At 39.7% G+C, this 27,888-nt stretch overlaps 2 protein-coding genes across 3 annotated transcripts in view; one reads left to right on the top strand and one right to left on the bottom strand.

Annotated features, from left to right (window-relative positions):
- Nucleotides 1-27,888, top strand: part of CEP89 (centrosomal protein 89) — a 137,026-nt gene that overhangs the window by 95,812 nt on the left and 13,326 nt on the right. For both annotated transcript variants that reach the window (XM_077830940.1, XM_077830941.1), the window contains one exon: nucleotides 24,149-24,318. In XM_077830940.1, the coding sequence (XP_077687066.1) occupies nucleotides 24,149-24,318 (170 nt within the window). The remainder of the gene's footprint in view (nucleotides 1-24,148; nucleotides 24,319-27,888) is intronic.
- LOC144273016 (E3 ubiquitin-protein ligase RNF182-like) lies at nucleotides 10,149-10,874 on the bottom strand. Its single transcript, XM_077831459.1, has one exon. It carries the CDS (start codon nucleotides 10,872-10,874, stop codon nucleotides 10,149-10,151), a length of 726 nt encoding a protein of 241 aa, XP_077687585.1.

Raw genomic sequence — 27,888 nt, 5'->3', positions numbered from 1 at the left:
TCTTCCCTGCCCTCCAAAAGTTCAGCATGTTGCAGAGCTGGCTGGATCCAACCTGTCATGAAATACCCCTTCTCCTCAGTGAGTGGATGCAGAGTGTCTTTGTCCACCCTGCGATATATTGAATCATTCTTTGTTCACAGAATGTGAATGGGCCATCACCAAGACAAAAGATTGCCTAGTGACTGACTTTTACTTTGACCATAAGGCATAATTTTCAATATAGTTATGTTATTCCTTAAATATTACCAGCATACACATCTCATAATGATTATGACTTGATAAGTTACAAGCTTTCTATAGAGGCCTCATATACTACCTTTCATGGATAAATACCATGAAAGCAGTGTATTAGGTGTAGTAAGTTAGGTCTGAGTCAGGAGTTCCTTGTAAAGAACTGTGAACACTTTGCCAACTGGCACCAGTGGGCCTCTGTCTCACAGTGTGTCTTTTGAGATCAACCCAGGGCTGGCCTTAGGGGTGGGTGGGATTGGCCAGCATATGCAGGGGGGTGCCTCTGGAGCAGAGGTGCCCCTCCTCCTCTGCTGCTGCCTGCAGCCACTGTTGCTCCTGTGTCCCCTCCCTCTGCCTTGGCCAAGCAGCTCGGGACCAGGAGCCTCCTGGCTGCTGTGCAGAGTGGGGTGGGGCAAATGTCAGGGTGTCCCGCTACCCATGTACCCAGTTTCCGTTGAGCTGGTGTGTGGGACAAGGAGCCTGTCTGTGCTGCTGCCTCTGGGTTAAGCATGGAAGCTGCTGCTTGAATAAGCTTTCAGGCTAGTGAGTTCTCTGCTTGAAGAGACAGTGCGCTGTCACACACACTTCCCCCAACACACACACATACTCTCACACTTCCCCAACACACTCTCCCCCCCAACCCACTTGTATTATTATTATTATTGTTATTACTTCTTGGTACTTCCTGTCAAAATGCGCAATGCACATATATTCATTGTAATTTTATTCTTTCAAAGTTCGTTAAGGATTACAATACTGTTATTTTAGTTTTTTGACTGGTGTGTGCATTTCATAATTGTATTTCTCACTTATGCTTAAATTTTATTCTTTCAGTAGTGAGCTCTAAAATGCCTAACCTGTCCTGGCTGATGTAATTATCATTATTACTTTTATTACCATATTGTGCTTGTCATTCATTATTTAAAATGGTACAATCAAATACTAGTATCCTTCTACAATGTAAATTTAGCTTGTACTCACCTTAGCAGTACCAGTTTAAAAAAATTAGCTAAATACAACTTTAGACACTGTGCAGATGAAGGTTGCTCATTGTATTTTTAGTTATACCTGTAAAATAACTTAATATTCTTACAAAAATAAATGCAGTTCCAAGTATGATACTCATAGTAATGATGGTGTCAAATGTTAGTGAGTCACATACATGATTGTGATCAGTAAATATAAATGTCAAAATAATTAGAAAAATAAAAATAAATTCCTGTTCTTCATAAAAGAGAAAAAAAACCCTTAATTGCATATATTAAAATTAAGTAAATACATTTTTAGTAGAGTGAAAAACAGTTAACTAAAATAGAGTAGATAATGGCAGTAACTGTGTGTGTGTCTGTTAGAGAAAGTAAACAGATTTTAAGCAGATTTTATTTATTTTTATTTATCTCTACCAAAGATAGATATCAGAAACATAAGTTTGATACTTTATACACTATGTTAAAACTCCAAAACTGATACCTCAGGGTTTGGGATTGGGAATATCTTGTTGTAATATCTCCTGATTGCTCAAAATTTACATATACATTTAAAATATGGCTTTAATTGGTGTTTGTATATATTTTTTCTTTCTTTATACAGGAATTAGATACAGTGCTCCTGTCAGCTAATTCCTAAGTTATCTACAAAAATACCCTAGAGTTTTCAGATGCCTAAGTGGCCCCTGGAATCATGGTTCAAATTCCCTCCCCCCCACCCCATCTGAAATGGCATGCCTAGCGAGTCAGGAGCGTCCAGAGGGCTGCGGGAGGGCCGTGGGCTCTGGCAAGATGCAGCCCCTGTTTGACAGCATAGAGCCCACCTTGAGCCACAGGCTGAGCACCAGGCACCACGAGCCACAGCAGCAGCACAGAAGTAAGGGTAGCAATACACCATATACTATGCTATCCTTACTTGTGCACTTCTGCTGGCAGAGGTGTTGCCTTTAGAGACCTCGGCTCCCAGCCAGCAACCCCTATCTGACTGCCCAGCCAGTGCTTAATTTGTGTCAGGACTGTGCTCTGACACCTCTTTTAATACATATTCAGCACGTGAGGGAGGCAGTGCGGCCCAGAGGTGATAGAGGGTGGGGAGTCTGGGGAGCCTATGGGGGCAAAGGATGATGGGGGTGAGGAGCCCCCGGGGGCTAGGGCAATGGGGGGGTTGCCCACAGGGGCCAGACGTGCCAAAATGCAAGCTCTCCCAGGGTGCCATTTTCCCTAAGGCCGGCAGTGGATCTGCCCCCACCTCATCATGAGAAATACTGAAATAGCGGTAATGAAATGGTAGTCACTGTTTTGGTCCAACTGGATCTGCAGGTCACACATGCTTTTATAATCTCTGGGCCCTCTATGCATTCTGTCTCAGACTACATTGGGCAGCATTATCCTGTGAGCTCATACTTACTTATTACTTTTTCATTTTACTTACTGGGCATGTTATCCTAAAGATCAAAAAAAAGGTATTTTCCTTTGCTCATGTGTTTCCAAATCCAACCTCTAGTGTGGCTGTCTTGCTCATGAGGCCAAGTTTGAGTCTCAGGACCTAGGAGACAGGAATTGTTTGCAATCCATCTAATGGTCCTGAAAGAGGTATTTAGATCTGTTTTGCTAGCCAGAGTCTTCTCTGGGATAGTTTATCCCCATGGAACTTCAAGGAATTAACGAAATACTTCTGGGTCACTCTGACTAGCTTAGGCATAGTCCCCTTCTCAGGCTCTGGTTCCTACCCTAACAACCAGTCCAAGGGTGTCTCTTCTTTTGGCAGTCATGAGTTACATGGCTGTGTTTGGTTTCCATACACATCTGTATATTTACCATATCCATGACAATGTGCCAACTAGTGTCTACCTAACATTGCATTTTTGCTTTTGGAATGTGTGCGGAGCAGGCACCTGAATTCCTGCCATAAGTGACGTTTGGGGTTTTTTTAAGTTCATCTCCATTTTGAGTCAGATGTAATGTGAAGACATTTTAATTACAGCTTTCAAATGCTATTATAAAACTAGTGTATACTTTCATATCATGACAAAAATGTTACTTTAATAATGAGGATGTTGTAAAAAGCCGTATAATGCTGTATGCGTCATTTTAATTTTTCCACAGCAATTACTACAGTGATAAACATCATAACCCTTTACTATCAACTTACCTCAAGCTAAGACAATTTTCTTCTTTCCGTTTCATAAGCTTGTTTTGCCTTCTTTGTTTTTTCTTTTGCTGTAAGTTAAATATTTGATTAAATGGAAGAGCCACAGAGGTGCATCGGCAGGCAGTCTAATTTTGTTGATCTTTTCTGCTAAAATTAAATAGTCGTTTCTAGATTTACAGTATCTTTCACCTAATCAATATGCAATATTTTCACCACTTTTAAATATATTGAGCAACTCAGGTTTTTAAATATTTTCACTTATGGGCTTAATTTTCTAAAACGGGTAGTAATTTGTAAAAATCACTTTTCATTGGAGTCAAAAAGAAGGGAATTAAGTTGACAGATACTGTTCTTCTAGTGAAAATATAAATAAATACATAGGCTGTCAAATTTGAAAGCAAGTTCATCCATATTTTTCTTTTATTATTTCAATCCGTGCTGAACTTTACTGTTTAATAGTAAACAGTCACAGTACTCAATACAGTTGTACATGTGTAATAAAGTCATGACTGTCAGTGTGACTTAGATTAGGTTATATAGTATAATTGATGGCAGAATACTTGGCCCCTTATATATCAAAGGAGACTTATGAAATTATGCTGTGTTCAGAATCTATCCCTGCCCCACCTTGATGGGCAGTGCTCTGCAGGGTCTGAGGCAAGGGCAATGGTGCCTCAAAGGAAGATCACTTCCTCTTCAGGGCAGAAGGAATGAGATCCAGTCAAGACAGGGAATAATCCTCCCTCTCGTAAATGTATGGCCATAGGGACAAATCTTTCCCCATCTTCCTCAGGTCCAGAGGTCCCCCTTGTGTCAAAAGCATTTCACTGTATGGAGGAGAAGGAGGATTTAGGAGGCTGTCCAGGGCCCAGGGGTACATATTCCATGGGTAGCACATATGTTAGCTTTCTTCTTCAAGAAGAAAAGTGGGTGCTCCACTTTAGATGCGCTAGTAACCCCTGTGCTTTTGTTTGGAGATTTCTCATAGCAGCGTCCATTCAGCCCACACATGCATGTTAGTCTTGTGCCCTGTGACATTGTTATATAGTGCTGAATGGGTGAACCACCCTCAGTTCCTTCTCAACAGCCTCAGCCTGAGCAGAGCTCTGGCAGTTGTTCCACTGAGATTTCCTCAACTTTATCCTCTTTTCTTATTAATAGTTAGTCGTAGTATTAGTATTAGTTTCATTAGTTAATAGTAATAGTATAGCTTCTTAAATTTTTTTCTTTTCATTCGTATTGTATTAGATAGGTAGATACTAGTTAGTTTGTAGTTCTTCTTTACTGCGAGGTTTTGTTTCAGATGTTCTCTGTCATGCTGGGAGATGATCCCAGTCAGTGATGGGTAGTCCTGAAGCATCTGTTGCCTCAGGGAATCGCACATTGCCCGGAATTGCAACTTTTGTCTGGCACTAAAATAAAGAGCCAGAAAAAACAGAGATAAAGCTTCATCTTCTCATGATGGAGAGCGCTCTACGCCCAGCTTCTAACCCCCAAGACGCCAGTCTCTGAGCAAGTCTTCTGCCTCTGTGATGTCAGAGCTCCACACCTCCAGTGCATTTAAGAGGAAGACACAGGACTCCTCTCATAAGCCCTTAAAAGAATGTGCCCTGGCTCATCCTGTAGAGAATCTACCTCCAAAAAGCTGAGGTCTTTGGTATCTTCAGCTTCTCCAGTGCCATTGGCACTCTAATCAGGTACCTAGGGCATGGCTAGACTGAAAGATGGCAAAACCTTGGGCCTGGAGAAATCATTGGTACTATAAACGGACCAAGGTGGCAAGAAGAGTTCTTCCTCTGCTTCCTTGGTACTGAAGAAGCCCACTCAGGCTCTGACCATGCTTACCTCAGAGAGCACAAGACCTATGATACCGTGAGAGACCGCGCTTCCCTCTGAACGCCCAAGACCTACAGTACCATCAGTGCCCTCTGCCACGATCACCTTGGTGCAGACTACAGGCTCGGTACGGCAGGAGATCCATTTTCCCTGGTACCTGGCTGTATCTGAGACACCCGATTCCCCACTGCTTGGCGCAGATATGCTATTGGAATCCAAGGGCATTGAGATCACCTGAAGTTTGCCTGGTACCGATCGTTTAATCTCAGATCTCTCCAGGTGCTCCATCATTCCAGAGTGAGCTTGAGGGAAAGGATTTTGATTAAGAACTTGCCTCAGTATCTCATGTGTCAATTCAGCATTCTCCCCCTCATTCCTATAGTGGCCCCTTTCCAGAAGCCTCTGGTGAAGCTGCAGCTATTCATGGCCCACAAATTGCTACCAACACCTCACTGGTATGAGTACCGTTGGGTGCCTCTTCCTATGCCTTATGCCCCTCCTCCTTGGTCATATTGGGACTCTTGAATGACATATCGACAATTTTCCAGAGCATCAAGCACCAGTCATCACAGAGAGGGACAACCTACATCTTCTGCTCCCTCCAGGAGACGTGACCCTCAAGAGGAATCCTGTGGAGCCAATGAAGAGGTCTTTCCTATAGCCAACATCTTCTCTTCATCTATTGGTGAAGCTGTCATGCCTCCTCCTCCATCCTTGATAGATGATTTTAAGCACGTCTAGGATTTAGTCAAGAGAGTTGTTGACTCCTGGAGCCTCATCATAAGCTGCTCAATATCCTCCATTCACCCTCATCTGCCTGAATAGCTTTGCCTATCCACGAAGCCAGGGAGATCATCTGGCATGCTCCAGCTTCTATTCTCCCTATATGCAAGAGAGCAGATAAAATGTATTATGTCCTGGCAAAGTACTCAGAATTTTTATTCTTCTTTGAGAGATTGCACATGTGCATTCCACTCTAAGTGCACGCATCCTGAGCATGATCGCTGGAAATTTTTCCCTCAGTGGTACCTGTTGGGGCGGCTCAAGCACCCTCTGCTGCCATGCACCATCAGCACCAGTATAAAGTGCCAAGCTAACCCTATGCCCCCTCAGTATTCTATGAAGAATTATTTTAATAAAAGGGACAGTCACCTTGAAATCTAATCATTTTCAAAAAGGGAATTAAAAGTAGTTTGTTATTATGCTTTCATCTGGATGCCCTTAAGTTTCTACAGATTTACTGCCGCATTTTCCTATGTTTTCTCAACACAGATGTTCTAAATAAAGACTCACACATTCAGCAGGGAAGCTGATTGGCTGTACAGGAATCCTGATTATACATCATAAGTGATGTCAAACGCCAAAGAAAATTGAACAAATACAGATTCATTTTATTTTGAACTCTTTCAGGTTTATCATTTACCAATGCTCGGTTAAAAAATTAAGCAGTGCAGTTTTTAGGGGAGGTAATCACAATCAAAGCACCACTGTAGCAATCTTACACAACTCTAGAGTACCAATACAGTTATAAAATCATGCTTGAGCCATGCTTTTTCTCCCATTCATATGTATCTGAGCTTAGTAAATGCATCCCTTAAAAAGATGCCAGTTTGTAATCTTCTTAAATGTCAGAAAATCTGCATTTATTTAAAGTGCATTTTTGTCATATTACATGACACTACTGTATGAGCTGGAGAAAGCAACATTTTCAGAAAAATTAGCCAATAGTTTAGGTGCAGTACACACTACCAACTTTCAGTGACAAAGTCTCTTATTTTCAGAAGACTGTTAAATCTAGAGCACAAGAGAAACTTTAAATACATTCGGACCCTTGATTGTTAACACAAATTTGAAAAAGCTGACTGGGCACTACAGCAATAAAGAAGGGAAAAACATAAATAGGAACTAATAAAAAGTAAAAAAAAATACATAAGTCTTTAACAAAGCTTTCTTAAACAAAAAAACTTGAAAACAAAAATAAAAATGTTAATTAGGCATATGACATAACCACTCAGAAGTAAGTTTATGGCAGCATATTCAGCAATCATGATTACAGTGTAATCTGAACTATGCTCTTTAGGTCTTTGTTACAAGCACTTGTAATTTGTTTACACTCTAATCGTATATCAGATAATCCGTCCTATTAAATAGAGATTTTGACAGATAATTTAACCACAATATCCGATATACAGAAAAACAAGTCATTGAGTGGTCTCTAGAGAGTCTGATTCTTGTACTGATTTAAAACTGGGAAAAAATTAAAATAAAGCTTAAATTTTGATCAAAGCACAAGTACTATCAAAGTTGTTAAATATTTTTATAGTTGCGGTACCTTTTTAATCCTAACTAGTAGCACAGTTTCTCACATCGAGCCATATTGTAGTCTGTGGTTTTGCCAGTGGAGGCAACAAAGATTCAAGAGTTTCCAGTATAAGGAGTGTGGAAGGAGAAAAGGATGTTTTCATCTTTGAAGTTTGCTTGTGTGGATCTTCCACTGTAGGTGATAAACATGCTTTGAGTGTACAACCTTGGAATTTTTGAATAGCAGTGTCTGTTGGGACTACACAGACGCTACTGTAAGTGGGATAGGAAAATGCTTAGGAGCTCGTCAGTGCTGTCCTTAAATCATTCATGGGATCACTGCAAAGCAATATGAGGTACTATATAGTCCTTCTTTCCCAAGAACTGAGCCTCTTATGGTCACAAAACTATCAGCCCCTGCTGGATTAGATAGCAAGAGACCAGAACTTGAATAATCAAATCAGTGTTCTCTGAGTTGTAGCAACAACCTGTGACAAGGAGGTTTTTCAAGGCAGAGATTGTCTCTTACTATACATTTTCACAGTGTGTAGCACAATGAGGGATCCAGCCCTGTGTTGGGCTTTTAATACTACTAACAGTAGTAATTAACAATACACTTATTTTCTAGAAAGGCTAGAGTATAAACTTTTACAAAGGCCCTTGCGGACTGTGTTGCAACATTGGAAAAGAGCATCTTTTATTGCCTTTGGCACTAGGGAGAGGGGCACTCTAGGAAATAGAAGTTGGATTGTATAAATGAGACATCTAATCCTAAAATGAAGATGGGAGCGCAGAGTCTTGGGTGACTGCCAACAGGGAATGAGAGATGGTTAGAAAATGAAGGAGTACATAGTACTGAATGTATCCGTAATAAAGACCCTATATTTCTACTTTTTAAAAACAATTTGATAAATGAGTGAAGTTCATGTTTTGGCAAACCCTACACCCTTTAGCTTTGCAGACTTGTGACAACCAAAAAGCAGTGGAGTGGGGGCATGTTGGAGAATGGCAGGCTATTGGGAGACTTTGTGGAGCTCCTCCCATAGCACCGAAAAGGTTATTTGGGGGAAAGGGAAAGGAGGGAGCAGGCTGAGGTTGAACAGTCATTCAGCACGTATCCCCATCACTGAGGGTATACACAAGCCTGGCAGGGAGAATGCCATCCCTCTGTGAAGCCAGTTTAGTTAGCCTTTGCGCATGAGTGGATTTGGCTTGTGGCATACAGTTCCACCTTTTTGTATGCTCTTCTGGAGAAAACAAAAATAATTCCTTACATTTCCTTTTGAGTTGCATACAGTACAAGTTAAATTATGTTTGATTTTGAGGCCTCAATGAAAAATATATCAGGAGTGATATTTAATCTGTGGACATACTAAACAACATTTGGGATAGCTATAGATTGCTTTAAAATGAAATAGTGCATTACCACTTAAAAAAAGCATCAAAACATTCTTTTTTATATATAATGTTTATTACATTGATTTGTAAGAACACCTATTTTAAAGCTCTGCAGGTTTATTCTTAACTTGCTACCAAAATTCCATTATTCTTCAGAAGTCCTACCCATTGGTAGTTTGGAGATTTACTAGATAATTATTTTGTACAAATCTTTATATAAAGCCCTCGTTTTGCATTACCATTTTGCAATTTAGATTTTGGTTTACACTAGAACCATACAAAATTCAATTACCTTTTAAAAAATAAAATTTAATGTAACAATATCAAGTAGGTTCAATAAAAATGTTCAGAAAAATGAATCAACCATTTTTGCCTATGGAATTATCGTTAATATAAAATAAAAACTTATTTCTGTATTTTTTTAAAATTGCCTGTAATTAATGCCTTGATTTTAAGTCACCATATACATTAGTAGGCATGTTTTTATTGAACATTTTGAAGACCGTTCTTAAAACCATTTCTACTCTGACGTACTCTGACATACACTATTCAGAGCATTGTATTTCAGAAATAGCTGTAGTTTCTGAAAAGATTCTGGAAACGTCTCTTTTGAAAATACTTGATTTGTTTTTATGTCCCTTTGAGATTTAGTTTAACTATAAATTGCTTTCTCCAAGATTTTAACAGTACATGAGTTCTTAATTTAAAAAAAATATTGCACTTTTATTTTGCTTTTAATTCTAGATCCTGTATTGGTTCTCATCATCCGAGCATTTAAGTGTCCAGTAAAATACCAAACAGAATTTGGAAAAGTAATTTAAGGTAATGCTTGAAATATGTTTTTATAGCAAGTTGTACTCAAAATATTTCTGATCTTCATTCTTTTTAAAAAAAATAGTACGAGCATAATGTAGAAAACATCAATTTCATTTTTATCACTTTCACCTGTGAATTCTTGACACGATGAGGTGTTTATGAAATTATACATTGTTCAAGGAAAAGGTGATATTAGCTATCACCTATTTAATAATAATATTACCTTGCCAATTTTCTAGTGTTTACACAAATGGTTGTGGTGCTTTTGTTTGTTTAAACATAGGCCTTTGTGCTAGTTATAGCTAAGAAATGGGACCATGAAAGACTTAAAATCATATTGCAATCACCTTAATAGTCCATAATATTGGAAGTCTGTAGTTATCATTCAAAGTTTAATTAAAATGTATAGTTTGATAACGCAGTTCCTCTCAGCTTCTTGAAGAGCAGTCACACATTCCCTGGCAGAGGCATTGACAGAAACCATACACAAGACATACAGTTAGACTTGAGGGAACAAAACTGACACACACAATTCCTAGTGTCACTTTCTGCATCACTAATAAATAGATTCCAAGAGGCAGTGAGCCAAAGTAGAAAAATCCTAACAGCCACACCAGTATTCTGGGTACATGATTACAAAACTTAGAGAAGAGATCTTGGTTTAGCTGAGTGTGAGAACTGACAGATACTGAGTCAAGGCTATGGTCTGCATAATAATCTGAGATAGTGTTTTGGCTTGGAGTCCTAGTAGAGTCCCTCTGTACTTCCATAATTGTTATTACTAAGCAGTTTGAAGATCCGTGAGAAGGGCTTGAGGAAGCCAAGTTCTTTGGTGTTAAAACTACTTCTTTACAGTCGGAATTCCATATTGTTTTGTCTTTTAACACGAGTTTGGACATAACGTTTGTATCATTAGGTAGTCCTTCAACTTCATCTTCATGCAACTCTGTCTCATGGCGGCAAAAAGGACAACTAATGCAAGGATAGCCGTCTCCTATGTGAAGTATTTTAGTGAGACATCTAGCACATACTCTGTGAAGACAGTTCAGTATTTTGGGTTTACAGCTATGAATATTAAATCTATGGTAACAAATTTTGCACTCCAGCTCATCATTTGGCACCTTTTCTTCCCCTTCAGTGTGAGGGTAACTCATCTTTAATTTAGGCACACTGTCAAAAGAAGAAGTCAGAGAAACAGTAAGTTACCATATACCTGAAAATCTGTTTGACATTAATTTTCCCAAGAATAAATTGTACTGTTGGTTTTAAGAAGTAGGCAAAGGAGCTGGAACCAAGCCTCGTATTAAAATTGCCTAATATTCCACTATAACCCCCTTTGTTTTCAATTGCATATAACTTGTCAAATGTTAGCTGTTTTGGCTCAAGTTTTCTATGCTTGGTATCTGGCTCAGACTGAATGTAAGCTGCAGAAAAATCGCCATTTTCATATGGGCAGTAGTGCTTGCTTCTTACACGTTCTGAGAATTCCATCTGCAGTGCACATGTTTTCCCAGCACAGTTGACCCTCGTGCATCACTTTAAAGCAGCCATGAAGACCAGATCATCTGGATGAGAGAAAAAACAAGGATGTTTCCCCCCCCTCACTACTATATAAAAATGCTTTTTGATCTAGGGAAAGGTGCATTGGGCCAGGAGGCAGAAGACCATGAGTTTAAGTCTCACCTCACATAACCATTTCCCCTCCCCATCACTTCTCACAGGATCCCTGCCTTTTAGAATTTCATTTTTTCCTGAAAACGCAAGGGCTGTTTTAACTGTCTGAACCAAGCACCCTGTGGGTATATATAGGCAAGATTCTTGATCCAGCTTTACCTGAATACATCAGTTCTGACTGGCAGAAACCGATTTTTCGTATCTGAGATTGCCAGTTATTGAATACTGTTGATATTTTAATGTTCACCAGTGGAACAAAGAGTTTTAAAAATGCCATCAAGTTAAGTTGCAAAAGTGTTTTTACAGTTTTTGTAATTCAAGGTATGAGTAATATAGCCCAAAACGACTACTAAGGCACTTCCTACAATCTAACATTGACAAGCGTTTATAGTTTGCTTTGCCTTGGAGAAGAATCTTGTTATCATTCATGAATACTCCTGTAACATTGTTCTATATGTGTGAAGCCAAAAAGGAGGCGTCACAGTTGTTCATTTTAGCTGTGCTATATATTTAAAGTTACTGAACAGAGACATGATTGTTTAACTATAGTGGTTTCCCTATGACATTTGTATTAGTAATGCTTTGGGATTATACAGATGTTTGTGAAGCTGTAGCAATTTCTGACCAGTGTGACCCTCCATTTCTCAGCAATGTGTTTTTTTCTCCGCTTTTTTCCAGAAAAGTTTAGTTTATTTCCACTCTGATTTGTTAGTAAGTAAAATTAGTCCTTTCTCAGAACATCAGGCTCAAATTACTACATAGCAGGTTTTGTGTTAATGGAAACAGGCAAGAGGAGTGAAAGCTTTGTTATTGACTTAAATAGGTGCATGATGAGACCCAATCTCTGCTTGCATTAAAGTTGCACATTCTTTTAAAATAGTAAAAATTAAGATATCGATCCTGGAAACACTTGCACATATAAATAACTTTATTAAGATAATGGTCCTATTGAATTAATGTACATGAAGTTACATGCCCATATGTTCGCAGGATTGGAGCCTAAAGTATTTGAATTCATGGATTGAGTCTTTCCACCATTTTTATTTTTGGGACTGTCTCGATCTTGATTTTCTTTACTCTCGGTTTATGTTTACCTATTTGTGTGTAATAACAGACCCTTTAAAAGGTATAAATCACCTTGGCAAGTGAACTATCACATTGGTATCTAACAGCCTCCTTCATGTTGGCAACAGGTGTAGGAGTCTTTGACCTATGAACCATGAACTGTTTGACCACTGAAGTGAGACTATATAGTTGGTAGGGATAAAAAAGTAGACTTAAGTGAAACATCTATCAAGATTTAAACACCAATAATTACAAATTGTTACAGTGGAATGAGCGGAACCCTAAATTATTCTGTTTCCTTCATATGTGCAGTTTGAAGTATATTTCAAAGAAGCTTGCTGTTTAATTTTTGAATCTTCTTTGTAAGTTACATTTTAGAGTCAATTTTACATCCTCAGCATAGGAACTGGTATTTTCTCTGTAGAAAGTGTCACTATTTTTAGAAGAAAAAATGTTTGGTGGTCTATTGAATTTTTAACCTTTTTTTAAAGAAATCTCAACATACTAGTTTAACTCAGTTTTTCAATTCTAGACAAATAAATTTATGACTGAAACATAATTCATTTGCTTTCTTCCACTGACTTCAGTAAAACAAGTTTAATGTGTAATTTGTCTGGCAATTACCATTATTATTGCATTCAACCTTCAGAAGCCAAGGTTATGGAAATCTGTTCTGTATGCTATGTCAATTTAATCATAGAATCGTAGAATATCAGGGTTGGAAGGGACCTCAGGAGGTCATCTAGTCCAAACCCCTGCTCAAAGCAGGACCAATCCCCAACTAAATCATCCCAGCCAGGGCTTTGTCAAGCCTGACCTTAAAAATATCTAAGGAAGGAGATTGAGATTCCACCACCTCCCTAGGTAACGCATTCCAGTGTTTCACCACCCTCCTAGTGAAAAAGTTTTTCCTAATATCCAACCTAAACCTCCCCCACTGCAACTTGAGACCATTACTCCTTGTTCTATCGTCAGCTACCACTGAGAACAGTCTAGATCCATCCTCTTTGGAACCCCCTTTCAGGTAGTTGAAAGCAGCTATCAAATCCCCCCTCATTCTTCTCTTCCGCAGACTAAACAATCCCAGTTCCCTCAGCCTCTCCTCATAAGTCATGTGTTCCAGTCCCCTAATCATTTTTGTTGCCCTCCGCTGGACTCTTTCTAATTTTTCCACATCCTTCTTGTAGGGTGGAGCCCAAAACTGGACACAGTACTCCAGATGAGGCCTCACCAATGTTGAATAAAGGGGAATGATCACGTCCCTCGATCTGCTGGCAATGCCCCTACATATAATCCCAAAATGCCATTGGCCTTCTTGGCAACAAGGGCACACTGTTGACTCATATCCAGTTTCTTGTCCACTGTAACCCCTAGGTCCTTTTCTGCAGAACTGCTGCCGAGCCATTCGGTCCCTAGTCTGTAGCGGTGCATGGGATTCTTCCATCCTAAGTGCAGGAATCTGCACTTGTCCTTTTTGAACTTTATCAGATTTCTTTTGGCCCAATCCTCTAATTTGTCTAGGTCCCTCTGTATCCTATCCCTACCCTCCAGCGTATCTACCTCTCCTCCCAGTTTAGTGTCATCTGCAAACTTGCAGATGAAGATATTTTATGAAGATTTGAACAAAACCAGCCCGAGGACTGACCCTTGGGGCACTCCACTTGATACCGGAAAGGAATGGAAAGCTTGATTTTTGTAAAACACACTGCGAATAATTTTGTTAATCCATTTCCCCCAAAATTGCAGGCCCTTCTCTCAAGCAAAGTCTGCTCAGGGAAACTTGATAAACATTTCAGTGAAATAATTTGATGATTTATAGATCAATCTTTTGGTATTTTTCCCTGCACGTGTCATGTTCAATTTCTTCCCCTCATTAGGCTACTCTCTCTTTCATTAAATAGTTCCTCTGTCTAACTTGCCAAGGAACTGCCAATGGGCCCCTCATCTTACAGAAGAATAGGCCCAGTTTTACCAATGGGAAAGGGCCTCTAATGTACCATGGACAGAGTACAATGAAGCATGGTAATTTGCCTGTGTTAATGATGCTATTCCACATTGATCAGTGAAAACAAAATCTTTAATAGGTAAATGACACCTAGTGTTTCTGTAGCCTGTTGAATCTGAAAACAGGGGAAGCAAAAATCGGTGTCCCTTGAGAGGTGGAATCAAAGAAGCTGCAATGTCCATTTTTTCCAGGTCTGGCTGGAAACACTGGCAAAAAAGAAGAAACCCCACACTTTAAGCATTTTAGCAGTTTAAATCAATAGACAAAGGTTTTGGATTAGTAAACAGGTGAGCGTGTTGTCACAGTTCAGGGCAACAGCACCTGAATTTCCCCTCTGTGGTCCAGCAAGGTCACCCACTCACAGGCTTCCAGCTTCCCAATTGTTGCCTCTCACATCTCACTCCCTTCTGATCGGGATATGGCCAGGCTGCACAGCTCCCTGATTGCACTGTGTATTTCCCAACAAAGGCAGTCTGCTTAAACAGACCTGCTTGCTTTCTCTTCAGAGACTGATAGAGTGATTGCCACAGATATACAAGTTACCACACAGTTCTAAGCAAGCCTACTTTATTCTTAAGGTAAAATGCATTACAGAGAAAACAATAAAAGAACCTACATGCATCCTAGTAAGCTTGTCAGAGTTCACCCTATCATGGATTCTGGCAGGCCCAGTCCTTCCAAGCCTATCCTAAGGATTGGGGCCCTCTGTGGACCAGGGGTCCTGTCCATGTGCTGGATCAGGAAGAAGGCTCTGAGTCCATCAAACCCAGGTTATTTATCCAGAAAGTCTTTTCTTTGCCTTTTGTTCTCTGGAGAATCCAGTTCGAACAACTATGTGCATTTGCTCCCAGGGGGGATGGCTACAATGGCTGATAACCAGGAAGTTCATTAGCATATTCCCCCACCCTACTAGAGAAAGTACATACAGTGCCACAACACACACAACTGCATTTTTCATACAATGTACCCCAAAGATATTAACCCTAATTCAGAAAGTTTATCTTAATTTGATAAAGTGTACCTTCATTCCATAAGGTTTCTTCAGGATACTGTCAGTTTGTCACATGTGTACTTACGTTTGCCTACGCTAATCTTAGTATACCTTGTGATTAGAGACTGTGGACAGTTAAAAGCTGTCAGTCAAGGCTTCCCAGAAAAGAACCCAGCCTCCTAAAATCCCTCAGATAGCCATTTTGGCCTGAATGTTTTAGTTTTCCTTTTCTCTTGAGCAGTGGTCACCAACTGGTCAATTGCGATCGACTGGTTGATCCTGGAGACTCTCCCAGTCTATTGCAATTTCTGGCTGTTAAAAGTCCTGCCATGCAGCGCAGCCACTAAGACCCCATGCCACTTCCAGAAGCGACCAGCACAGCATGCCCCTGTGGAGGCGGGGGGGAGGGCCTGCTGCGCCTGCCCGCAAGCACCGCCCCCGCAGCTCCCATTGGCTGTGAAAAGGGAATTGCGGCCAATGGGAGCTGTGGGGGCAGTGCTTGCAAAGAGGGTCAGTGTGCGGAGCCACGTGTCCCCCTGTCATAAATATAAAGGAAAGGGTAAACCCCTTTAAAATCCCTCCTGGCCAGAGGAAAAATCCTCTCACCTGTAAAGGGTTAAGAAACTAAAGGTAACCTCGCTGGCACTTGACCAAAATGACCAATGAGGAGACAAGATACTTTCAAAAGCTGGGAGGAGGGAGAGAAACAAAGGGTCTGTGTCTATCTGTATGCTGCTTTTGCCGGGGATAGACCAGGAATGGAGTCTTAGAACTTTAGTAAGTAATCTAGCTAGGTATGTGTTAGATTATGATTTCTTTAAATGGCTGAGAAAAGAACTGTGCTGAATAGAATGACTATTCCTGTCTGTGTGTCTTTTTTTGTAACTTAAGGTTTTGCCTAGAGGGATTCTCTATGTTTTGAATCTAATTACCCTGTAAGGTATCTACCATCCTGATTTTACAGAGGGGATTTCTTCTATTAAAAGTCTTCTTGTAAGAAAACTGAATGCTTTTTCATTGTTCTCAGATCCAAGGGTTTGGGTCTGTGGTCACCTATGCAAATTGGTGAGGATTTTTACCAAACCTTCCCCAGGAAGTGGGGTGCAAGGGTTGGGAGGATTTGGGGGGGAAAGACGTGTCCAAACTACGTTTCCCGGTAAACCCAGTTAGAGTTTGATGGTGGCAGTGGAGATCCAGGGACAAAGGATAAAATTAATTTGTACCTTGGGGAAGTTTTAACCTAAGCTGGTGAAAGTAACCTTAGGAGGTTTTCATGCAGGTCCCCACATCTGTACCCTAGAGTTCAGAGTGGGGGAGGAACCTTGACACCCCCAAGTGGCCTGAGGTGCATTGGCCCCTTCTGGGAGCAGCATCGGGCTGGCAGGCAGGCAGGCAGCCTGCTTTGCTTAGCCCTGCTGTGCTGCCGACTGGGAGCCGCCTGTGCTGCAAACAACCCAATATAACTAGGCAGGTATTGGTCACGCTCAGTCTATTAAATCTTGAGCCATTTTTCCAGGTTCACTGACAGATCATTCTCAGGTATCAAGGAACACGACTGTCAAAAACAGTGAGGCCCGTCTCCAAATAATGGGTTCTGCCTTTGTCCTAACAACTCAGCCATTTAATTTATGATGTTCATTCTTTTTCTCTTTTAATAAAAATGTACTTTCTGTTAGCCGTGGCTTCTTAAGTATCTGCACAAAAAGGATACGTATGTGTAATTAAGAAGACTTATTCTTTCCTTAGGGAGATACCATCTACTACCTTAAGTTAAGGTTTAGGTTGAAGTCTTGGTATGAGAATCAAGCCCTATTATATTTAACATACAGAACAGCAACCATGCACAAAATTAATTTATCTAACATTTTCTTATGGATTATTTTGGTAATGTAAAATATTAATATTTAAGTTCGAATCTAAGCAGCCATAGCTGTGAACTTAATGGGAAGAAGGTAAAAATAGAGTGCAGAAAGACATGCATGAGCAGAAAAATGGAGAAAAGAACCTTTTAAATGATGAACTCTGAAAGACAAGTGAAATTGACTGTCTGTACTACAATGTGTTAAATTTTTGTTCTGAAGACACAATTATAGCATTTGCTTGGCATCAACTGCTATACAATAGTTAAGGTTTCACTTATAAGCCCCGTACTCACACATTCATAATTTGAAAAAATATTCACTGTCTGGGCTGAAATATTCTATGGCTGATCTTAACAGAAGGGTGTGTGGATTTTGGGGGGTGGGGAGGGGGGTTGGTAAATAAAATATGAGCCAAATCTATTCAACTGGTTGAGTCAGTGAGTTGGAAATATGCACTTTTACAAGTGTGAAGATTGCTGCACTTTGTTCTGTGCAGGTATTAAGGATGGTTGAACTTGGCATGTAAATAATGCTCCATGACAATGAGGTTTAACATCCGCAACCAAGTGTGAAAAAATCACTTGGTTAACTGAATTATAAACTACTGAAAACTCACTTCTGAATATGTGTAATAAGCATCTAAGATATTCAGCAGTCTAATGAAGGTAGCAGAAAGTGGGAGGCAGTCCAGCAGCCCCAAAGAACAGAACCCCCTCCATTTCTTATCCTGACCATCCCATGGAGCCGCTAGAAGCCTCTCTCTGTTTGCATATATTTCCTGCCCAGCCAGACAGGCTCAAGGGCTACTGTTCCTGTTGGGACAATTTGTCAGAGAGAGATAAGTATCTTTTGAAAAACACAAAACACAGTCTGCTAAAAAAATCCTGCACTAACATCAAGAACCTGTGAAAACTGTAAGTGTGAATTTAAAGGCTGCAATTTTATGCTCAGTTTGTGCTGAATTTTGCACATTCCAAACCTCATTTTTCAAAAAAGTAAATTATAGAGCCACTGCAATGTAAACCTGAGCTTTTCACTTTACAGAAGCCAGCCTTGCAGAAAACTGACTCTAGCCAGAAAATAGCAGCAACTGTGGGAACTCTGCATTCACCAACCTCATTTTACCTCAGTGAAATGAGAGTTTCAAAGCCTAATTTGCTGCCATTTAAAATATTATTCTGAGCAAGTTCCCCCCCATATTACTTTTTTTTAAGGAAATCAAATTCAGAAAGCTCTATTTGGGTTGCAGTTGAAATATAATCTAGAAATACAAAATCAAAACTCCCATAGCAAGGTTATCTCAGTTGTGTTCCGCATATTGTGGACCAGAGCCTCAATTTTTATGGTGTAGATTTAATTTGAGTAGAAATACTGTACTAAACATTGCCCATACAGAATATTTTCTTTTCCTGTTGTTAAACGTGGCAATTAATATTGCTGTAGGAGTCTTAACTCTTTCCCTTTCGCAATTTTAGGCCCCAATCTTGAAACACTTCTGCACTTGCTTAACAGTCCTATTGGCTACAATGAAATTGCTCACATAAGTAATGTTACGCGCATGCATAAATGTTTTGTGTTTAATATTAGCAAAGCTTTACTGTTGGTTAGCAGATCAAATGCTAGTTTGCACAACAACATTTTGTTCTTTTGTCATCTGAACTCAATAACATGGAAGACTAGAAAATTTCGGACAGGTGATGAACTGTAATGGATAACCTAGAAAAATTAATATAGATGTTTACTTTTAACTTTTATGTAACTTTTGAACTCTGGTCTTAGCATGAAGCAGTAAGATGACAAGGGCAAAAAGTGACCCTAGTGACTTCCTATTACAGCTGTTTTAGATACCTGTCCTGCTGTTGTGGTAGTGTTCAGTTTCTGTGAAATGGAAATTAGTGGCTAGCCATTTGTGCAGACCATCTCCTCCTCATTGCAGAAAGCTTGAAAACATGGCCTGAGTGCAACCTAAAGACTCAAATGAGAAGGCAAATGAAAGCCACATTATTGGTTTAAAAATGTCATGAGTTGTAAGCCAATCTTGTGAATTTTGGGGGCCTGACATGATATTGGAAGCTTGGGGTTGGAAATACTACACATTTGAACAGAAATAATTTCATCTGCATTGGTGTTCTGATTATTAAGAAAAGACAGGAAGTACTTTTTTAAGAGCCTGTTTTGCTTCTTATTCACATGCAACTGCCATTGTAATCAGTGGGCCTGCATGAGGACTATAGTATTGGGTGCTTAATGGTTTGATTTTCAGAGATATTGAGCAAGGGGATGGTGACTTCCATTGAAGAAAATAAGCACAGCATTTCTGAAAATCATCCTACACAGTTGATTATAGCATAGCACATCTCATATAATGTTACAAGACACAAGAGTGAAATTCAAGTGACTACTGTAGAAGTACAGTAATTCCTCTAGAAGTCCCCATGGCTGGGGTGAGGGTTGTGTTACTCCAAAAGGGACTCAGACTATACATTTTCCAGACAGTGTCAAGAAGCCAGTGTTTCTGAAAGCTTGTTAAAACGCTAGTTGTGTCCAGTGTTTTAACACCATTTCATAATACTGAATCAGTTTGCAGAGTATTTTATCTCTACAGTGTTCATGAATTTAGTAAGTCTGAAAAAACTAATGAAATGCAGAATTTTCATTTATCATAACACGCCTCTTCAATGCACAATTCTTTTTACTTAATGTGAAACTTAGTCAAAACAGATTTGATATATCTGTATCTATATGTATAGGAGATCACAAATGCATGGCTATAGCCTCAGTGCATGACTGTGATGATCATACACACAAATATTAAAGCCACCTCAACATAACCTCCCTCATTCCTGGTTTTGTCTCAGCCAACTGCTCCTCATCCATGTCCTGATATTAACCAGGCACCAAGATAGCTGAGTGATCGAGGTCTTTGCATATGTGAATAATAGAGACAGATGTTATCTGTATATTTCTGGTATTTGAGCCTGTGATGCAGTCTCACCTTTCCCCCCAATGGCTATATATAGATGCTGAGTAGGACAGAACAGATAATTAAATCTTGAGCTGTTCTACAGGCGAGAAGCCTAGTGATAAAGGAGTATTTGCCCATCATTATCCTGTGTACAGCCTTTGAGGAAGGATTCAAACAGTTTTAGAACATTTCCATTGACACTTGCCACATCTTCTACCTAAGAGAGCAGCAGTGTATGATCCACCATATGCAATGCTACCTAGAAGTCCAAGGGAGATTTGACACCAGGCAATAGATGTCAAGTTCCATTGCATCTAGTGAAGGTTTCTTCAGAATTCATAGGATTATGGCATGCTTTAAAGAGATGGAAAGAGTTAATTTTTCAAATTGTGCACTGACCATATTTCTCTTGGAAGAAATCAGATTTATCCTTCACTTTCTTTTGCGAACTTGGAAGGGCAAGGGTTGGACCCAAAGAAGGTTTTACACTTCCTTCAATGTATTCTGGACTTACTGTTGAATGAATGGACAGAACTTTGAGTAGGAAGGTGTCAAGATACTATGTTTGTGTGGTTTCTGGTTCAGAGTATCCTGAGAAACCTTGGATGTGGGTGATCTCCTCTGTGAAAAGAGAATAGTTCCTCCCAGCAAATGATACAGAGTTCAGGTGCGGATTGCAGATAGACTGGGTTGATAAGTAGTTCTTAATCTGAATTGTTCTTTTAGATGTGGTTATGAAGCCAGTATGGAGGAGGACAGAAAGGATGTCTACTTGTAACCTGTCCTCAGAGTAGACTTGTAGAAACAATTTGTGTTCCAATCTGTCTGCCTCTGCCAGAACTTCCCAGTTACTGTCCCAGGCTCTGTCTAGGCAGAGAGTAAGTCTTGTAGGAAAGAGATTGGTCCTCTGCAAGGCCCAAGAGCTACCAATCTAGCTCTAAGAAAGGTGGTGACTCTGTAGAGGTTTAAGAACCAAACAAATGTCAGAACAGTGAAAAACGGATGAGGGGCAAATATTTAATATGGATCTATCACCCAATTTTGTTGACTCCTCCCCAACTGCAAGAGTCCTGAAATGTAGAACATTATTTAACTACATTAATGTAAATCAGAAGGATTAAGAACTGGAATGACTACTGCCAAGTTTGTCCCATTTTTGACCAACTTATGAGCTATTTTATGGCTTTTAAAGCCACAGCTCTGTTGGGAGTGTGTGGATATATACCACACCAGCAGCTGCTGCTAAATGAATTCAGCATATGGAGGCAGAGGTGAAAGTAAGCCGGTGCGTACCGTCAAGAGCCGGTGCGCTGTACCGGGGTGGATCAGCTTCCCTAAGCACAATTTAAAGGGCCTGCAGCTCCCAGCAGTGGCTGGAGCCCCCAGCCCTTTAAATTGCTGCCAGAGCCCCGGGGACGATTTAAAGGGCCTGGTGCGGTAGTGGCAGCCGGAGCCCTGGGGAAGCAGCGGCAGGGCTCCGGGGACAATTTAAAGGGCCCAGGGCTCCGGCCGCTGCTACTGCCCAGGGCCCTTTAAACCGCTGCCAGAGCCCCTGGCTGCCACTGTTACCCTGGGGTGGGGGAAGGAGGCATTTGCCGGTAGGCCCTGCCCCTTCTGGCGGCCAGAGTGGGCCCCAGCTCAGCCTTGTATCGGTAAGACCTGAGACTTACTTTCACCCCTGTATGGAGGGCAGAGACAGGTAGAATGCCTACAGGGTGCATTCTCTGGGTATATCTACACAGCCTGTGAAAGCAAACCTCTGAGCCTGGGTTTGTGGAGCTCACGCTGTGTAGACAGTGCTTTGATGATGTGGCCCAGAATGGAGCTTAGGATCTGAAAGCTAGGGAGGGGATAGGCTTCAGAGCCCAAGCTCCAGCCCAAGCCGCAACTTCAAAGTGTTGTCTGCACAGCTGTTTCTAAAGCACTAGTGTGAACGCCACAAACCCAAGTCTGCCCATCTGAGCCATGAGGCTTATTGCCACAGACTGTGTAGACATACCCTCTGAGGCTGCTTAAAAGGGTGGAGCTTGTGTTAGCTCTAGCTGCATGTGAGTGGGGCCATGTCTTGTCTAGGTGTTTGTCACACTGGTGACACTAACACTCCTGTGCCTTGCATTCCATTAGGTAGTCATTTACGCCAATGCAAAGTGGGCATAAAATACTATCAAATTAGAACAGTCGTGTTTTACGCCCACTTTGCACAGCTGTAAATGGCTACAGAATTACAGGGCAGTGGAGAACCAGGAAGCCCAAGCCCAATTTGAATATCCACCCTTAGTCAGCAAAGCACTTAAGCACATGAATAGTTCCATTGACTTCAGTGGGACTACTCACCTGCTTAAGTTTTTTGCTGGAATGGTGCATGGGTCATCAGCACCTTTCAGGATCAAGTTCTAAATCCTTTACTGGATAGGGATGGACTTAAGCACTAGGGATATAAATACCGTTTAAAAATTTAACCATTTAAACGATTAACCAATTCAGCAGCTCGTGTTGGGGCCCCTCCCAACTGGGCCCTGACTGGCTGGCGCAGGGCTGCTGGGGTTGGCCGGCCGGTCGGCCCGGGGTTGATGGTTAAGTTGGATTAACCAGTAAAACTACTTAACATCCCTATTAAGCACTTGTTTAAATGCTTTGCTGAAACTTAAGCTGCTCCCTGTGCTGATGTACAAGGGGAAGGGGGAGCTCTCTACAGTATCCATCTCCCTAGGACACCTATGTACAAGCAAGCAGAATCTGTCTTGTTAAGATGATAGCCGTGTGGGCATATTTGAAGTTGCAACAGTTGAATATCAGTATTTTCAAAATTTCAGTTCAGAGAATTTCCAGTCATACTGCATGAGCTGCTTCCAGCACAAAATTCTATTTTCAGATCACATGGATGTAGTAAGGAGAGTGTCAAAATTACAGCCTATGATGAGTTGTTTTCCATTTGCAATCATTAGCAGAAAAAAAAAGTTTTAAAAAAATGCAAAGGAAGTGCATGGGGCATCATGATGCTAAGCTGACAAGCCATACACTTCTGTGGGTTCCACATGGTGACATGCAGTGTAACAGAAATTGATTCTAAAAGCTGAAAAGATACATTTTATACAAAAGTATTTTTTAAAAATGTCTAGGGTTCAGACCTGCATAATTGGTTATTTTATTAATAGGAAGGAAAAAAACTCACGAGGGCATTCATTTAAAAAAATGAACTACTAGCTGAAGTGGCAAAATATTTTAACATGACAAATGTATTAAGCATATTTTCTGGCAATATATTACTCTGTGAGCTGTTTTAGAACAGTACCCTTTTCAGGAGAAAGTGTTCATGTAATTCCAATAAAATATTTTTTTTCATATTATAAAAACAGAGATTATATAATCTTTGATTATACACTTAATTTAATACGGAAATCAGTCTAATTTTTTCTCATTGTGGTAAGATCAAAAACATGCCATCCAGTAATATTTACTCCTGTTTCTTTGTGCTGTAGACAAATAATTAGACTTGACCGTTGAATTAGTGGGTAAGCAACATATGCTGAGAAGAGCAGCTTTACACCCAGAAAAGTAAACCCATTTTGTTTTCCTGATTTCTGTCATTTTCACCCAAAATAAAAACATAAGCATAATAGGTAGTATTCAGACTATACACATCTCTGATATATGAGGTGGAAAGTACATGCATAATACCTATCAATTAATAAATATTCTAAAAAAGATATCTGTGCAACTTACCTGATTTATTTAAGCATGGCATCAGTGAGTTAAAGATCAAACCACAGTAAGAAAGGAACATATTTAGCTGGTTATTTTGTCAGTAGTAACTATCCTTGAGACTGCCATAATCACAGTTTCCCCACGGTCTTCAACTCTCATAGGTATACAAAAAGAAAGCTGCTGGGAAGCTTGGAGACATCAATCTCAAAATGACTGAGCAAGAGGAGGAATTTGCTGGGAAGGCTTCTCAGTACCAGCGTGAAATGAAGCACCTCCAGCGGCTGCTGCAAGACAAGCAAGAAACCCTTGATGAACTGCTGCAGCAGAAAAGGTAAATCAGTCACAGTCAAAAACAAGCCAACTGGATTGAGTGGTAAAAACGGGGCAGCTGCACACACTTGCTTTCAATCACAGCTCCATCTGGTATGCTCTGGGAGCCTTCTCTCACTCATCTCTTAGCTATACTGAAAATACTGAAATGCTCTTTATTGTCTTCTTCCCACCTCCAAAATATAATCTTACAGGGAAGGAGTATTCCATGGAAGACTACCACTGTTCTTAAGCCTATAATTAAAAATCCTCCCAATGGCTCATTGCATCTCAACAAAAAGTAATATGTAGCAAATATCAACTTGAATCCAGTCTTTAATTCTTTTGTGTCTATACATCACTAGGACTATGATAATTTATTTAATATCATCTTTCAGTGAAGACTGAAGGACTGTTTTTTGCTGACAGTTTTTCTGACAAATGGGAAGTAAAATCAGTCAGTTACAGAACCTTGTCAGATGAGTCGGGAGGGGACTGGTTTTGGAATATAAGATATATAATGACATCTTAATATTCTATTATCCACTAGTGTAGATTGCCACCATCAAGAGCACAAAAGGAAAATAAAAATAGTTTAACAGATTTTGACAAGATTATGACTGTCAGTGTTGAAATATCCTATTAATATAAATAGTTCATTAAGGAGATTTTTCCTCCTTGTGATGGAAGACTTCATAACACATTCCCATTATCAGCATAAAAGAATCAAAATAAATGAGAGCTAATTAAGCAGTCATACTGCAAGTCATCTCAGCCATTGTGAGATAATATGGATTTAAAAATTATGGAAACCAGAGCTCAAGCAGACTGCCATCAACGTCTACAAGATCAGCACAGTTCTGTTTCTAGTTAGTGCATACAGTGTTATTAGATGGCATTAAATTGTTGGTAGATACATAAACATAATTTTGCTGCATCTGTGAGAACTGGCAGAAAGATAGAGTATTCTGATCATTCTTGATTTGTTTGGGAAATGGTTACTTAGGATTTTTAACTATTTAAATGCCTCTTCTCCATGCATGCCTGTGCCAACTGTTTAAAAAAATAACTAGTTAAATGAGAATTATGTGATATACACTAGGGCATAAAGCCATAGTGCTATCATATGAGCCTCTTAGATATTGGCTTTATGTCCCCAAGAAAAGGAGCTAAAGTTAGCCAGTCTAAACCCCACATACTGGAGCATAAAATGATGCATACAGCTGATAGAAAATAAAGTATTTATGTTAGGTTCCGATAGTTGCTTTGCTATTCATTTTCTAATTTTCCTGTTTTAGCTCAGCTCAGCTTTTGTATTTTGCTGTAGCAGTTATGTTAAAAAATACTAAACTGAAATAGATAAAGACCTATAGCTGAAAAGCCAGATTAATCCTATTATTATAAAGCTAGGAGTATCCTTTTTATTTTTAACTATAAAGATTTTTTAATTTAATGTGGTAAGTATAATTAATTATGCTTAAATACCTCACTTATGTTGTTTCATTCACCTCTTAAACACTGTATTGTCAATACATCAAGATTCCTCTAGCTCGGATTGTCTCCTGATAACATATTTACCAGTCACTCCAAGCCAAGCATTTTAAAGGAATAATACTAACATATTATAGTATGTCTGTCTCCTATATAAATTAAAAATTCATCGCTCGTCATCTGTCAATTCAATGCATTTCTAGCTTTGTAAGGTTTATCTTTATCACTCTCCCCTCACTGACAGAGGAAGAAAGTGGAAGGAGGAATTACTTGTAGGTTAGATGTCACTAATCATCTGTAGCTTGGCAACCAGCATCACTAGTGCTGGGACAGTAATGGACTGTTACAGATTTATTTCCACCAGCATTGTTCAAGGAGCAAATTGCAGAACAGAAAATTATTTTCAGCACGTAATTTCAATTATGAATTTAAAATAGTTGGTGATAAAGATAAAAGTATTCTAAATACTAAATAAGATGGGTGTAAAATAACTTACCACATGCAGGCTTTTGTATTAGACTGTACATTTAGAATATCCATTTAATTGAAATCATACTGTGTTCAAGAATTTTGAATCAGGAAAGCTGATGTGATAAAACAGTTAACTGAAGATATGTGGACTGTTTGGCTAGCAGAGTGTTTTTGTGTTAATGTTACAGCAATAATTCTTGAGACACACTATAAAGCAAATCAAACAGTAATTTTAAAGACACTTACACTGAATTCTTACCAAAAGCAATACACTTAGGTAAACTGAAGAACTGGAATGATGCAATGTCTTTTCCTCATACTATTGAGTTTCTTAAATTTTGTTTTATAACAGTCGGAGCTATGGTCAGGATATTAGCTATAACTTTTATTCATACCTTGAAATTCTTTGCTTTCATAAGGGGGCTAGATGCACCATAATTACTTATGGGCGCTTTTAAAAATACACCCAACACAGCTATTCCTTATTCCTACACTTGCTTATGATTGTACGCATTGTTCTAGTTGCTAACAAATGTGGAGGATCTGCCATAAACTCACCTCACCTGGCTTTGAGGAGTTGATTGCTAGAAGATGAGCTAGCTTTGAGTGCTATTTCTAAAAACAGACATTCCTGTTGGGCAGAATGCACAGCTTCCAGACTCCTGCAGGGGACCATATTCAGCCTGCAGTTATAACAGTGTCAGAAACAGTCTTCATGAAAATGACTGCCATTTAAAATCTTTGTATGTTAAAAAAAATACTTAAATGGAGTCACATAGGATTATTAAAATATATTATTAAAGCAATATACAAACCTTTCATGGAGCAACAGGGTCTCTTAAATAAACAGTTTCTAAATAGCCGACTTTCCAATTCAAGATGTGATACTAAAAAGGGTCAAGGAGAGCATATTTGAACCATGGTGCTTTAACCTGTGCAAAAATACAGTTTTTTTCTCTTACACACACCTTTTTAACACCTCAATCAATGTAATTAAAGGAACCAAGATGATTCAAAATAGCCATACAGCATAGATATGCAAGAGGCAACACTTGGCTGACAGTCACACATTTGGCAGTCTTACGACAGAGATCCTTTTTTAGAAAATTCCTTCTAGCCTAGAGGAAGGTGCACTGGACTGGGAGGAGCTATGATTACTAGGCTCACTTCTTCCAGAGATCAGTATTAACATTTCTGCCATTCATAAATCTTTATAACTGAATAAGGCCTTATACCCCTATCTGGGAATAGAACCCATACCTCTAACATAACAGACTCATCTTCTTCCCTTAACCACACTTTAAGAATAAATGTGCCAAATCTAACTGCTTAGCTATACTTCCTGCAACCCCTGCTCTACTCATTGAACCAGAGCCAGTAAAGAAACCCAGGTATCCAGATACCTGACATTGCACTGCTGTCTCACCAGAAGCTATGTAAGCCACTAACAAAGTGTATATCACATGCTCCTCTAGGGTCTGGTCCACATAGACAACAGTTTGTTTCTGACACAGGTTATCCCTTTAGCTCAAATAATAGAGGATTGTGCTGTGGATCTGAATGTCCTGGGCTCAATCCCTGCTGACAACTCATGTTAGTATGTCAGTCTTGCCTCCCAGTGCTTTTTTGT

Source organism: Eretmochelys imbricata, chromosome 12 (assembly GCF_965152235.1).
Source record: "Eretmochelys imbricata isolate rEreImb1 chromosome 12, rEreImb1.hap1, whole genome shotgun sequence".
NCBI classification, from domain to species: domain Eukaryota; kingdom Metazoa; phylum Chordata; order Testudines; family Cheloniidae; genus Eretmochelys; species Eretmochelys imbricata.
Note: the sequence above shows the minus strand (reverse complement) of the source record. Positions and strands in the feature narration are given on the sequence as shown.

What these genes read in the sequence shown, in the direction of transcription:
- LOC144273016 (XM_077831459.1), bottom strand. Translation starts at nt 10,874, where the DNA reads ATGAGTTACCCTCACACTGAAGGGGAAGAAAAGGTGCCAAATGATGAG.